Genomic DNA, 14,958 nt, shown 5'->3' on the forward strand with positions numbered 1-14,958 from the left:
AATCCATGCTGAAGCCTTCTTGAGGTCCCCAGCACTTAACACAGCGCCTGGCACATAGTAGGTGCTTAACAAATACTTATTGACTGACGGATTCATTCATTTAAACACCTGCTATGGGCGAGGGATAGAAAGCCAAAAAATGAAACTCTCTGTTCTCCAGACTCTTACCTTCTCCCTGTGGAAACAACATGTATATAATGAGCATCAACAAAATATAGATAATGTAAACTCAAGGGAATAGTGGGGGGTTGGGAAGGAGGTATTAGCAAGCTAGAGGGCTCAGGAAAGTGTTTCTGTAAGAGGTGGCATTTCAGCTGAACTTTGAAGGGAGCTAGGGATCCTAAGAGGCACAGGTAAGCAGTACATTCTGGGAATGGGGGACAGACTACAAAAGCCCAGAGAGGTGTGAGAAAGCAAAGTCAGTGTGGCTTAAACAAAGAGAATGATGCACACTAAGCTTGGTGGCAGTCAGGTTGTGAAAGCCTTTAAATGAGGAACAGAAAGAGCATGGATTTTATTCTAGAGGCAATAGGGAGCCACTGGAGGTTACAGAGCAGGAGAGTGCTACAGTAAGACCTGGGCTTAAAGTGGACTTCTTTGGCAGCTGAGTGGAGTATGGAGCAGAGACCTGAGAAAAGGGCCAATGAGGAAGCTCCAGGACAAGGTAACCATCCTGAAGGGAGGGCATGAGTTAGGTCAGTAGTTGCCTAAGTGAAAGGGAAGCTGGAGAGAGAGAATGAACAAGGCGAAGTGACTTTTGAGTCTGTGAGCTGGGGAGCCAAGGGACACTGAGGTCATGACTGGTGACTGGAAGAATTGCACTGTCCTGAGAAATTTGGAAGAGGGGAGAGTCTGGGGGGGGAAGACAGTGACTTCTGTGTGCGACATGGTGAGGTGCTTATGGCACATGCAGCTTGAAGGACTTGACAATCAGTGCCACAGAACCAGAGCTCTAGAGAGAAGCTGGGACTGGCCTGGGAGTCATCTGTGTTCAGGGAGATGGCCACCGAGGCCAATGGGACTAAGAGGCAGATCACCCATAGAGGCGGTGAAGGGCCTTGGACAGAGATGTAGTTAGGGAAGGGATGGAAATGAGGATTCAAGCAAAGGGAGCTAAGAAGGGGCATGAGGCATAGTGAGTGCTGGATCACGAGTTAGGAAAGAGACATGTTCAAATCTCACTATGTGCAAGGCACTAGGCTAGGTACTGGGGTTCCCAAGGCAAAAACAAAACAGTACCTGCCTTTGAGGAGGAATACAAGATGTACATGGTTCCATAAATACAAGTAATTTCAGGAGGGGGAGTGTGCTAACACCTTGGGAATCAGGAAAGACCTCCTGGAGAAGGTAGCCCTCATGCTTAAAGGAGGGTAGGAGTCTTGAGGCACAGGAGAGCAGGAAGAGCATCCCACTTGGCAAAGGCACAAAGTTGGGAGAGAGAATGCTGTACGTGGGCAGCAGCTAAGGTAGCTCTACAATAAGAGTCACATGAAATAAGACAGGAAAGATAGGTGAGAACCAGACTGTGGAGGGTTTTAAATACCAAACTAGAAAGAAGGTGGATTTGGAGGAAGGGTGGGCTTGGGGAAAACATCATACAGTCTGTTTCGGACATGCCTCCAGGACATGCAGGAGATGTCAGGAGATGGTCGGTAATGCTTATTGCTTAAGTGGTACTGAACAAGTAACTACAAGTCTGGGGCCTCAGTTTCCTCCTCGAGAAATGACAGGCTTGAACGGGATACTCTCTAAATTCCTTCCAGCTCTAAATCTATAATGATCCCAAGTTCGAGAGATTGGGGTTGGTGTAGGCGAGAAAGGAGAGCACTGCAGTTTAGGTGAGAAGGGACAGTCTTCCAGTCATCAGGGGCAGCCAGTGAAAAGGCCTGGAGTTGAGGAGGCCTGCGTGTGTGAGAACCAGCACGCAGAACATAGTAATTGACTGCAGGGTATGTGGAAGGAGTTAAGCATAATAATAACACTGGAAAGGTAGGAAGGAGATAGCTGTAAAGAGCTTTAAGTACCAGAGAAAGCATTTCATGTTTAATCCCAGGGTTAACAGGGAGCCACTGAACACTTAGATTCACACAAATGACTAAGGTGTAAAAAATAAGATTTCACTGTATTGGATAAGTTTAAGAAAGTATTGGTAAATCAGATGCAGCCTTGAGGTTTTCCCATCAGACAAAGTATTTCCCACCTTATTTCAAAATCATATAAGACTCTGTCAGATATAAGTGAAAAAAATTTTCACAAATTTGCCAAATACTACGAAAGGAAAAAAATTTTTAAAGGAAACATATTCACCTAAAGTGTTTATCATTCCTTGGGAATTTATCATGACCTGCACAAAATCCAAATAAAAAAATTATTTAAAAGAAGTGTTTCCTATTGAGGGAAAGGTTCTCCAAATGCTCCTAAATGCAAATAGCTTGTATTAACAGCAACCAAGCACTAACAGTAGGGAAAAAAATATGTTATCTAGAGCCCTCGACTATAACTGAACAAAGAGTCAGCCATGTCAGTGTATAAATATGTGTATCTACAAATACACAACAAACTGAGTCAGAAATTAAGCAAAAGGAAGAGTTTGGGCTGGATTCCTTTTAGAAACTGCAATGCTTTCACTGATCTCAAAATGCTTAATGCTGCAAATGTCTGTCTCTGTGCTGCTACATGACTATGAATCACTGAACACCATGATCCTAGAAAAACAAAAATTACATATATAACCCAGTGTACGATGGAAAGTTGTCTAGTGAACCTAAGTAAGCTGCACTATGTTCCCAATGATAGGTTCCTAATTGGAAGTGGAAGAGAAGACATTATCAGTGGCAGACATGATCAGAAAGGGAAAGTTGGCTGGTCATGCAACAAGAGGCCACTGATGAATAGTCTGAATGACAAATTAGGATCCTGATACAAGCTGGTCAGACTTGGTTTCTTCTCCAGAGGGGTAGCTGGAAACTGAGACAGAGACATTAACAGTGTATGGTAAAACTCTAAAATGTAACCACCAAAAAAAAAATCAACCCAGGAATGCACTCTTAATAGGTTTACTCATGACTTGTATGTTTGTAAAGTACAGTTGAGTTGCTTGTTTTCTTTTAAATATAATGCTCCTATCATGGTGCTATCATGGCATTACCATTTTATACTTTTACTGGGATATAAACTTCTTGAGCTTATACAAAGCCTGCTTCTCTCCCCCAACCCCTCCTATACACAAGTAGGTGCTTAATAATGGCTGTTGAATGAACAGTGAGACATGGTGGTCAAAAAAGTTAAAGCAGTCTTCATTAACGGGGACAAAGATGGCGATAGTTTTGTTGTACTGTGTGATCAAATCACACAGTATTTTGTTCAATTCTGGGCACCACATTCTAGAATCAAAGTTAACATGCTGACCATCTAAAGTGGACCTAGACTCGGGGGGAAGAGGGAGAGGGAAAAGAAGAGGGAGAAAAGAGAAGAGAGAAAAAGAGAGAGACAGAGGAAAAAGAAAAGAAGAAAGGGTTTATGAAGTAGATACCATGTGCCAGGCACTGTGCTAAGCACTTCATAAATACTTCACTTTGTTTTACCACAATCCTTAACAACCCTAAGAGGCTGGTACTATCATTGTCCTCATTTTACAGCTGAGGAAACTTGAGGCAGACAGAGGCTGAACGATTTGTCCAGGAGCTTGGTGAACTTGGGTCTTTCCAATTCCATGACCAGCACTCTATCCATCATGTCACCTGGCTGCCTAGGGAAAGTAATTAAACCTTTTAACTTCAATTTTTTCATTTATTTGGTAAGGATAATAATAAAACTACCTACCTCACAGGGTTGTTGTGAGAAAAGTACTTTGTAAACTGCAAAACATTATAGTGAGTTATTATGCTTATTAACCAATTTGTTGATGGCACAAAGCTGTGAAGGATAATTAATCTGTGGAGTCACAATCAGTATCTAAACTATTTCAACCAGTAAAAACAATGGGTCAAATCTAACATTAAATTTAAATAATAATAAATGCAAAGTACTACACACTTATGCAATTGATTTTTTAAGCCAAAGTACAAGCCAGAAGAGATTAGCTTAAAGACAGTTATGTGGAAAAGGCTTGGGGGATCTTGGATGACAATCAAAATCTAACTGCAATTTGGCTGAGGTCCATGAAGATTCCATGAGATCATATTTGTAAAGTACTTTAAAAACTATAGGGTACCATATAGATTCCATTATTATCATTAGTCAAAAGTCTGATATGGCTGCTGCAAAGCCACAGTAAAGGATCTCATGGTTTCTCCTCTACTCTTTGCTGGTCAGAACAAACTTGGAGTATTGTGTGTGTGGTTCGGGGTGCCCTGGTTTAAAAGAGATATTGACAAATAGAATGCATTCAAAAAAAGGGACCAGTATGGCAAAGGAAGTTGAAAACCATATCACATGATGAACAGCCAGAAGAATGGGCATGCTTAACTTTGAAATGACAAGACTTAGGGCAACATGATAGTTCTTATCAATTATTTGAAAAGCCAGCACACGCAGGAAGAAATAGGCATCATCTTTGGGGTAGCAGATACTAGGTCCATGGGTGGAGGTCACTGGGCAGCAATTTTTAGCTCAATATAAAGTCAAGTCTTGTAAGAGCTCTGAAGAATAGTGTGGGATGCTTCATGAGGTACTAACTTTCCAATCCTCAAACAATGACTATTTGCCAAGGAGCTATGAATTAGGGAAGAGGCTGGGCCACACACTCTCTGAGGTTCCCTCTAATTAAAATATTCTATGTCTTTTTCCATTTCTCCCTCATACATGTCCCCTTTATCTCTTGAGTCATATATACATGGCTTCTTCGTCACAAAAGGGAATAAAAAGGCTGCACATGAGGGATCAGGGCCCTTTAGACTTGATAGATGTCCCAAGGTCAGACAAATCACCACATTCTTCCCTGGTGACTTAGATGAGTTTTTTAAAGGATATTGGGGGCGGGAGTATGTGTCCTATTCTACCTGAGCTAAGTGCTATATCCTTGTGGAATTTCCTTTATAGGCTATGGTCAAGTAAATCTCCTTGGTTCACTGCTGAATAACTTGCAAGTGTCTTGTTTCATTCCAAGATCAGATCTAAACTACTAGGGGAGCAAGTCTGAGTCAGGGCCAACCTACAACACTGTGGAATATTCAAAGAACCAAAAGAAAACCTCTTAGGAATTAAGTAGGTACTCTACGGAGGATTCACAATTCATATCAGTATTGCACAGAAAAACTGAGAAAGGGTAGATGGATTCCAATCTATACTTTTAGAAGCAGTACCCATAAATCAATGTCACAAATAATTTTGGTGCTCAGTCATATCTGACTCTCCATGACCCCGTTTGAGGTTTTCTTGGCAAAGATACTAGAGTATCCTTTTCATCTCCAGTTCATTTTACAGATGAGGAAACTAAGGCAAACAGTTAAGTGACTCACCCAGGGTCATACTTAGAAAGTACATGAGGCCAGATTTGACCTCACGAAGGGAAGTCTTCCTGACTTCCAGCACTTATCCTCTAAGCCACCTACTTACTTATAGATACACTAAAGTATTCACATTTAAATATGTTGCTTATCACAAAGCACACCCTTACAACCAACATAACAAATGATCTCATGCTCGCTGTTCTAATCATTATCTAAACAGCCAGTCTATTGACTTGGTCTCCCAAGCAGTAATCATTTAAAAAGTTTCTCCATCCCCGTGGTAAGTGATGTGGCTACAAAGCAATAAGACATTTAAATAACAAAAACCAAATAATATCAGACTTCACAGATACAAAGGAGTGATGCCTTCTTCAAAGTTGTCACCGCAGGAGACATTCAAAGATGCTGTCACTGCTTAAAACACTTCTGGGGCTGCTTTTTTCAAACCTAGTTTACAAGTCATAAGAGAAAATCAATTTCGTTACTTAGTATAGCCACGAATCTTAAAGTAGCTAGGTGAAACAGTGGATAGAACTGTGGACCTGAAGTCAGGAAGACATGAGTTCAAATCCAGCATTTCATAGTTTTACTAGCTGTATAACCCTGGACAAACCATTAAACCACTGTTTGCCTCAGTTTGCTCATCTATAAAATGGGGGTAACAACAGCATCTATACCTCCTAAGGTTGTTGTGAGGACAAATCGAAAATACTTGTAAAATTACTTTGCAAATCTTATATCACTCTTTAAAGGCTTTTATTACTATTAATTACATCACAATCTAACATCCTTTGTTTTCCCAAATTGAATGAGCTTCTTTAGCTTTTCTGCTTAACCCTATATAAAACAAGGCAGCAACATTATTTTCCAAGTATTTAAGTCAAGCTCAAATTAAAGTTGCAATCCACTGGTATAATTGGCCAACCTGACCATACAGTGCCCAATAATGAAAAAAAGTTCCTCAAGATCATTGAAACACGTGGCCTGGAGAAGAATGACTAAACAAAACCAAATCTGAATGGATTCTGACAGGCACACGATGCATTTCCAGAGACAGTGTGAGCTTCTCTCTCTTTACAGACCCCTGTTCTCAGAATAATCCCTAGAATCCTAGGCATGACTGTTATATGCCACAGACTCCGGAGGACAACCCTACCACTCTCGTACACTGATGGGGCATATTCAAGGGTAAAAAAATGTTGTCATGGCCAATCAGAAGAAGAACAACCGATCAGCTAACCCAGGAAGAGCTACTATTTGGAAAAGTGATTAGAAAGAGATATCAATTGTATGAACTTTGATACTACTCCAATTTAGTTGAGAAAAAGTTCAACATGATGGCTTCTCATAACCTGACACTCTGGCAACCAAGTGTGCTTGGTAAAAATAAATTCATCTTAACATTGACACAGGTGGTATAAAATAGCAGATAAAAAGCTGACCTCTGGAGCCAGAAGTCCCAGGTTCAAGACTCATCTCAGCTAGTCACATACTAAATGTGTGACCCCAGAGTCCCACATAACTTCCTAAGACTCTTATGTCAGAAAGTACAGATCTTCATTGACAGGACGAGTTTCCTCGTCAGGATTTCCTGTATTAATGAAATCACAGGTCTAGCCTCATCTCATCCCATCAGCATAAGAGGAATATGTTCTTTCATAAAGTCTTATCTTCAAAAGGGTGCAAAATATCCTTTTCATGGCATTCCAAAGAAAATACAATTTTGGAATGTCAGCCATTGCTTTATATTTTTTTCCACTTTTTGCTCTCAAAATTAGCACATATCACCCAGGATTTATTGTATTTTTAACTCCATTGACAAAAAGAAACTGAGGAATAAAAACTAAAAATCAAGAGCACATAGAGACTCAACTGAAAAGACGGTTTTATTTATTCCATAAGCAACAATGGGCAATCCTAGCTCCTGATGCATTTGTGCAAGGCATCATCTCACACCTGAGAAAGACTGCCAAATATAAAATCTGAATTTGAAAATACTAGTTGAAGTAAATGACAAATAGTCACTATCAAATAGATAAGACCCAAATGCTTGAAGGCAGTCAGCACATTTCATTCCAACTTTATAACTCCCTAAGGCCTGGAACAGGGAGTAGTGAGTGTGTACATGTAGGAGCTCAGTGATAGCTGCTGCAGAAGCCCAGTCATCATACGGTAATCGCTTTTTTGAATCGCCATAAGCTTCAACAGGCATTTAAATCATAAGCAAAGCAGTAGAGAAACTAAGCAGATTTCTTACTGATATCAATAGTAGTCTAAAATAATTGGTGGTGTGAGAAGGCAGCTAATTGTATCATATAATGGACAACTGCAAAACTGGAGACCCCTTAGCTTGCTAAGGCTATCATTCAAAGAACAGTTTGAATTTGGCACTTGTATGTGCTGTAGATGGTACTCCAGGCCTTCCATGGATCCGTGATCTCATCAATGTAGAAATTCCTTCAGTGAAACAAATTTTACAAGTTCTCCACACCTGCCAATCCTGCTCAGCTGTCTTCCATGTCCTTTACAGTAAGTCTACCAAAGGTACTGGCAGGCCTTCCTCATGTTCATTTGACATCCCATGGATGCCAGCATGAGGGCTGCCTGTTGGTTCTCCAGCACCTACCATGTCACCAGACCATCATACATTTCACGGATGACTTCTTTTACAATAAGTTTTCCTCCATCATTTCTTGTTTATAATACATTTCAGCCTGCTCAGGTCCACCTGTACCTCCACAGTGCCTTTTGGGTGATTCTCAGTTTGTGGGAAACAAGTAAGGAGTTCTGTTTCCACAGGTTAAAACTCCCAGCTTTAAGTGATCGGAGTTGTGACCTAGCATGGTCAGGTTTAAAAGGTCAGAAACTTCTGTGCAGGCTTGACAGAACTGTTTCAGGGGAAGTCTATCAGAGAGGAGAACATGAAGTCACATAGCCAATGGATGGTGTGGTGGGAGGTCCAATATTCGAAACAGCATAAAGGGCTTGGATTGGTCTAACAAATTACAGCCTTCCTGCAGCCTCCCTTGGAAACTTTCCTGATTTCACAAGGAGTGTTCTTTATTTAAGGTGAGCATGTTTTTCTCAATTGGGGGCTTATGAGTTGAGCTCATTTCTCACATCCTCAACTTGAATTCTTTGGGGATTATGTTGTTCCACAACCCTGGCACAATATATAAAAAGCCACGATCCCCAAAGAGACCATGTATGCCAAAATGTTGACAAAGGCATATGACCTTGATAGCTCCCTGAATGCCTTAAAAAATAAAAAAAGAGAGAGATAACCCCACAAAGTATGTGATGAGATCACTTTTCAAAATCCTGGGAAAGAGATGTCCCCTTTGTTAAACTGCTTACGGGCCCAGAATTTTGGCTCTCTGCAAAAAATATTTTGCTAAAGCATATATTTCTTCCCTTTTCCCTGCCTCCCTTCCACCCAAATCAAGTCAATTTCCCTGAAAAAAACAAAACCTACTGGACTATTAGGACTAAACAGGAACTGTCCTGTACTTTTGAGGAAAAGGCCAAGCCTGAATGACACTTCCGTGGCCATCCCACTCCTCCCCCTCATCAATCAACCATACGTGCACAGCTCTGAGGCTCTTGAACAAACCTGTGCTTCAGGGGTAGTTGGCATGTAGCTCCCCAGTAGTAAGAGAGAGGAATGTAACCCAATGGAGGAAAGAAGCAGAGTGAATGATGCAAATCCCTGGGCAATGGCCTTGAGGAGGTAAGAAGAGGGCTATAGCCAAATTCCTGGTTTGGGAGGAGACAAAGAATGAACGAACTGCTATAGGAGGACAGAGATACTGCATTAAGCATTCGGTCTCCTTAAGTGCTGTGTTTAGTTGCCAAGAGATCTGGATGCAAAACTGATTCTGAGCTGAAAATTAATTACATTTTACGAACCTGGGAGAAAGAGAATTTGAAGGAAAAACTGGTGATATCAATCTCTTCTGATTTCTAAAGGCCCCACCTACCACAGCATCACACCAATGAGCCTTTCTAATTGCTCAATATTTTGACTTTAATGGAAGCACTTCCTTCCCGGTGACTAATCTGAACTTCAGTCTCTGCATTTGCAAAATGAGGGAGAGAGCTGAACTATTCCCTTCAAGTTCCAAATCTATAATCCTGTTTGGGAATCAGGAGGTTCAAATGCTGACTCAGCTATTTACTGGCATGTCACTCTCTAGGATGTTTCCTTCTCTATAAAATGAGGGAGGGTGGGATGGATGAGATGACCTCTAAAGTTTCTTCTGGCTCTAGACCTAAATAGATGGCAGGCCTGCTCCTATCCACTCATCACTAAACACACCCCGGGACTGGAGAGTGCTGAGCTTGGGACAGAATAAGAAATAATGAGCTAGTTGCTTTTAGAAAAACTTGCATGAAATAATGAAAAGTGAAATGAACAGAATCAAGAGAACCTTGCATACAGCAACAGCAATATTGTTCAAAGAATAATTGTGGACCACCAAGTTATTCTGAGTTCTATAGATCAACTATAAAGAACCTATAAAAGGAAGATGCTATCCACCTCCAGAGAAAGAACTGATAAACAGAAGGACCCAGAGTATGGTTTTACATATATTTATAAATCTTTATCAAATGGTGGCCTTCTCTAGGGTGGGGTGGGGAAGGAGGGGGGGGGGGGAGACTGTACGGAACTTAAAATGTAAAAAAAAAATTAAATTAAATTTTTAAAAAAGAGAGTACAAAGCCTAGGTTTGCTTCAGTTCTCCCTCTTGTTGTTCAGTCATTTCAGTTGTGTCCAACTGGAGTGGTTTGCCATTTCCTTCTCCAGCCCATTTTTACAGATGAGAAAGCTGAGGCAAACAGGGTTAATAGACTTGCCTAGAGTCACACAGCTAGTAAGTATCTGAACTCGGGAAGATGAGTCTTCCTGCCTCCAGGCCCAGTTTCCCCTAAATTCTACCTATTGAAATTCTACCCATTCTGCAAGGGCCAGCACACCACCACTTTCATAAAGCACTTCCCTAACCCCTCTGTCTACAGGATCTAACCTGAAGAGATCACCCAAAGCCTGCTCCAAGGCTAGAGTCCTGCATTCAGTAGGCACTTAATAAATGTTTGATTTGTTGCAAAAAACTAAAGAAGTCTCCTAAATCATTTCAAGATCTGCTTTTAAATGCCCTAAGTATTTAAGTATTTAAATAGTTATTACAGCCAATACCTCCTCTTAATTAGCAAAACACTCCTACTGGTCTATTTTTACCAGTTTTGATATCACAATGGACTGGAAAGCCATCAGTTAAAATATCTTTCTGCGTCCTTCTGTTTCTCTCTACTACAGAGTTTCAATCTCCATCTTAAACAAGTCTCTTCCCAAGTGCTACATTTCTTTATTTCTCATCATTTCCTTTATGGTTGACTGCTTCAAATTGTCCCCTGCCTAATTAACTTTGCAAAATAAGTTGCATAAAATTATAAGCGAAATTTTATATGATACCATATGCTAAATTATACCATATAACTTGGATTCCAAAACACTGACAGCCCATTTTCTTAGATCTGATTGGATTTGCGCATTTAGGTTTCTGAGAATGTATACTTTAATGAATTATACAGCAAGTATAGTTGAATTCTCTTTTGTAAAAAGGTATAGGACCCAGTCTATCTCTGGTGTTACTTGTGGTAAAAGCCAAGGAAAAGACAACATAAATTGAGTCATAAAGCAACGTACGCTATTGTGCAACCACTTAAAGAAGCCACAATGAATTCTAAACACTTTCCATAGTCTAGGAATTATGAGTTTGTTTCTAAAGCAATAGGATCACTAACTTATTTTTACATAGATTGAAAGTTCATGGACTTTGAAAGCAAGGCAGTAAGTGGTGCAGGGTGACAGCCCAGAAACACACAGACAGTTATTACATAACAACCGGCACATATGGATTGAAGTGTGAAATGCTCACACTTCATGGCTCTTGAAAGAAAGAATGTTAAGCTTATGGTGACATGGCAATTAAGTGCTATATATTCAATGTTGGAAGGAAAACAGAATGTTTGAAGGTTAAATTCCCTCTCCTTCTAAGTTTGGTACTTCGGGCAAACTTCTACTTACCTATGTGAGGGAAAAAACGTGTTGCCTGCCTACACTTAAAAGAGGCAGTAAATTTCATTTCTTTCCTCCTCAATGGATTTTACAGGTGGGGTAAATCCAGTTCGCAGGAAGTAGTGAGACTGCTACCTTAAAGATCTGAAAGGAGTGAGGTGGATTATCTGTTTTCCTGGGTACCAGTACTATTAGTGACCCCTCGGGGAGGGGGAACCCTAGAAATTTAAAAAAGCAAATGATCATCCCTAACAAACTAAAGCCAATTTATTTTCCTTCTTTAGAACACAAAGTACCAGTTCCCATTCTCCTGTGCCCCGGCACCTTTTCTACCCTGGCCCTTGCCTTGAAGAGACCCAGGGTTTCGCGCACACCCCAAACAGCGTTAGTGAAAACGACAGGGTAGGAGGGGGTAGAAACGAAAGAACCCCCAAAACTCCAGCTAACGGGGACTGGGAGCAAGACTCGGTGCAAGCCCTGTTTGAAAGGGGCAGGGAAGAGGGACGTGGGCGAGGGTGAGCAAGGCTATCACACCCCGGGGGCAGGACCCCGCTGCCCCCGCGGGGTTCACTTCGGAGGAAGGAGGAGCGGCTGAAAGTCGGGGTACCCTCCCCGTCAGGGGGGCAGTGGAGGAGTCAGAGGAGCAGGGGAGGGGGTTTCCTAGACCCCGGTGGATGGGGCCAGACCAGAAAAGGAGACCGGGAGACCCGAGTCCCGCTGGGTGGAGAAAGCGGGGTTCTTCTTCGCCAGAGAAGGGGGTCCCCTATTGGTCCAGAAGGGTGGAGCTGAGTGACAGCCCAAGTGGAGGGCACGGGGGGAATCGGTCCCGCCTAGGGGGGCCCGTTCGCCCCGGCAGAGGCACCCACGTGCCCCCGGCTTCTCCCGGCCCTAGAGCGCGGCAGCCTGGAGGGTCGCGCGTGGCGCCCACGCGGCCCGCTTACCTGCTGCACGCCGAGGAAGTGGTAGAAGTTGAGCTGCACCTCCTCCACCAGGTCGAACAGCTCCAGGTCCGCGCTCTCCCAAGCCCGAGTGGGCACCCACTGCAGCAGCAGCAGCAGCAGCAGCGCCGGCCGCCGGAGCCCGGGGCAAGGCGCCGTCATGGCCCGCGCGTGCCGGGCTCCCTCGCGCTCCACGCACCGAGCTCCGCGCCAGCCACGCCGCGCGACGGCCTCCTCCCCGCCGCGGACACAACCCGAGCGCGGACGTGGCGGGCGCGCCGGTGGAGGACAACAGGGACGTCAGACCCGGACCCCGCCACGCGCGGGGCGAGGCGGCTCAGCCCGCTGGCGCCCGGGACAGGGGAGGGACGCCCACGCTCTAGCTGCCCGCGGACCCTCTCTCCCGGGCCAGGCCGAGGGGCTGGGGGAGCCAGCAGGGCTAGGCTCGGGGCGGGGAGGCGGAGGTCGGGGGAGGAAAGAGGCGTGGCTTTCCCTCTCCTCAGCCAATCAGGGGTCGAGCTTCCGGTGATCTCACGTCTCCTAGCAACCCCGGGAGAGGCTGACAGGACCGGAAGTGGGGGTAAAGCCGGCCTCCCCAGGAAGACACCCGGAGGGCTCCGGGTCCCCGGCCTCCCTCCCGCCCCGCCCCGCCCCCTCGCGTCCCCAACTGTACTTAGAATCTAGAATGGACGCGGGAAATGGAAGGAGTGACTCCAAGAGCGGGCACATTCCCCCTCCCCCGGCGCTCTTCCTGGACTTTCCCTTCCCCACATAGTTTAGGTTTGGGAGAGGGCCTTCGTTTGACCCGGGGCCCCCAGTTCATCAGGCCCCGGGGCAGGCTCGCTTTTTTTATAAGTGACAAGTCAGGTTTCATTCAAAGATGTCCCCGGTCCTGCAAAGATTCCACCCCAGCCTTCCCCCGCCCCCCAGTAACGATCCTACTTGACCTTGATTGAATCGGTGTTTAACAATCACCCATAATAGCAGCGGAGGTGAGTTGGGACAGCCCGTGCCCTGTGGACCTGAGGGTCAGGCAGGAGAAAAAGGAGGTGGGACATGGGCGGGGTGAGACTGTGGAACCAAGGCGGAAAGTTTCTGGAATTATCTTTGTGAGATTAGAAGGAGAGACAGAGACAGGGGTTGGGGAGAGAGAGACAGAGAGAGACAGAGAGACAGACACAGAGAGAGACAGCGACAGGGAGAGAGAGACAGGGAAGGAGAGATAGAGAGAGAGACAGGGAGAGACACAGAGACAGGCAGAGAGAAACAGAGAGAAAGGAGGGAGAGAGAGACAGATGAGTTGGGGGAGAAAGAGACAGACAGAAAGAGAGAGACAGACAGAGAGGGAGAGACAGAGAGAGGGAGAGAGAGACCGACAGAGACAGGCAGAGAGAGACAGAGAGAAAGGAGCGAGAGAGAGACAGACAGAAAGAGAGACAGAGACAGAGACAGGGAGAGACACACAGAGACAGGCAGAGAGAGACAGAAAGAGAGAGACACAGACAGAGAGGGAGAGACAGAGAGAGGGAGAGAGACTGACAGAGACTGATAGAAGGGAAGGAGAGAGGCACACAGAGAGAGAGACAGAGACGGGTTGGGGGAGAAAGAGAGGGAGAGAGAGAGAAGAGGAGGGAGGGGGAGAGTTGGAGTAACTCTGCGGTGGCATGACGGGAGTTGTACACAGTCTCATGGGAAATGTAGTCCTCTCCCCCAGTGGGGTACTTCCCCTCCCCCCCACCACTACTCAAACTTGCATCAGAGTTTTAGGAGGTTCTCAGTGCCCTCCTCTCCTCTCAGTCTCCAGAGCTCTTGCTGATTTCTTCTGAGACTTCTTCCCCATCTCTGCTGCAGTCTCCTGTTTCCCCTCCCCCTCCTATCCCCTGTGGCTCTCTTTCATTTGCCCAACTGGTCACCCTTGTTCCTGGTTTTGCAGGGCCAACTGGGACCTCAGAGAAGATCCAGAATGCTTAAGAACTTTGCAGAGTTGGAGACTGATTGATCCCATTCTGGATCCAGGCTGCTAGACCAATCTGAGCAGGAATAGGATAAGGCTAATTTTCCTATTAGCTTAAGAACATTGTATCTGATAAAGTTTAGAAAAAATACATGAAATGTGAAGCAACTCTGGTACATTCTTCCAGTTTTTGCATGACTGCTTATCAATCTTTTTTCAGTGTTAATTTTGTGTCACTTTTGTAGGAAAATTGTGCATCTAAGATGTTGTAGTAAGATTAAACTTCTGTCCATTTAATAATATTGTTAATGTATTAGGATGGCTCACTATTTAAAGGGATATTGGTGAATTATTTTGTAGTGTGGATACTCATATGGTATGGTTGAAGGTCAGAGTGGGAAGGTATTTCCCATTTCTGTTGAGGTTACTACCATTCTCCCAGTCACTCCACTTCATGACTTTAGTATCATCCAGAACTTCTTTCTCATCCAGTCTACCTATACAATCATATACAATCTTGGTATTTCTACCTCCATC

General features: G+C 44.1%; 1 protein-coding gene across 1 annotated transcript in view; it reads right to left on the reverse strand.

The window, feature by feature from the left end:
* The window catches only part of DNAJC1 (DnaJ heat shock protein family (Hsp40) member C1), a 258,434-nt gene extending 244,372 nt beyond the window's left edge, over nucleotides 1-14,062 (reverse strand). Inside the window, exon 1 of the mRNA XM_072651691.1 lies at nucleotides 12,471-14,062. Coding sequence (XP_072507792.1) covers nucleotides 12,471-12,629 — 159 coding nt within the window. The 5' untranslated portion in view covers nucleotides 12,630-14,062. The remainder of the gene's footprint in view (nucleotides 1-12,470) is intronic.
* Nucleotides 14,063-14,958: the final 896 nt, after the last annotated feature.

This window comes from Notamacropus eugenii, chromosome 3 (assembly GCF_028372415.1).
Source record: "Notamacropus eugenii isolate mMacEug1 chromosome 3, mMacEug1.pri_v2, whole genome shotgun sequence".
NCBI lineage: Eukaryota > Metazoa > Chordata > Mammalia > Diprotodontia > Macropodidae > Notamacropus > Notamacropus eugenii.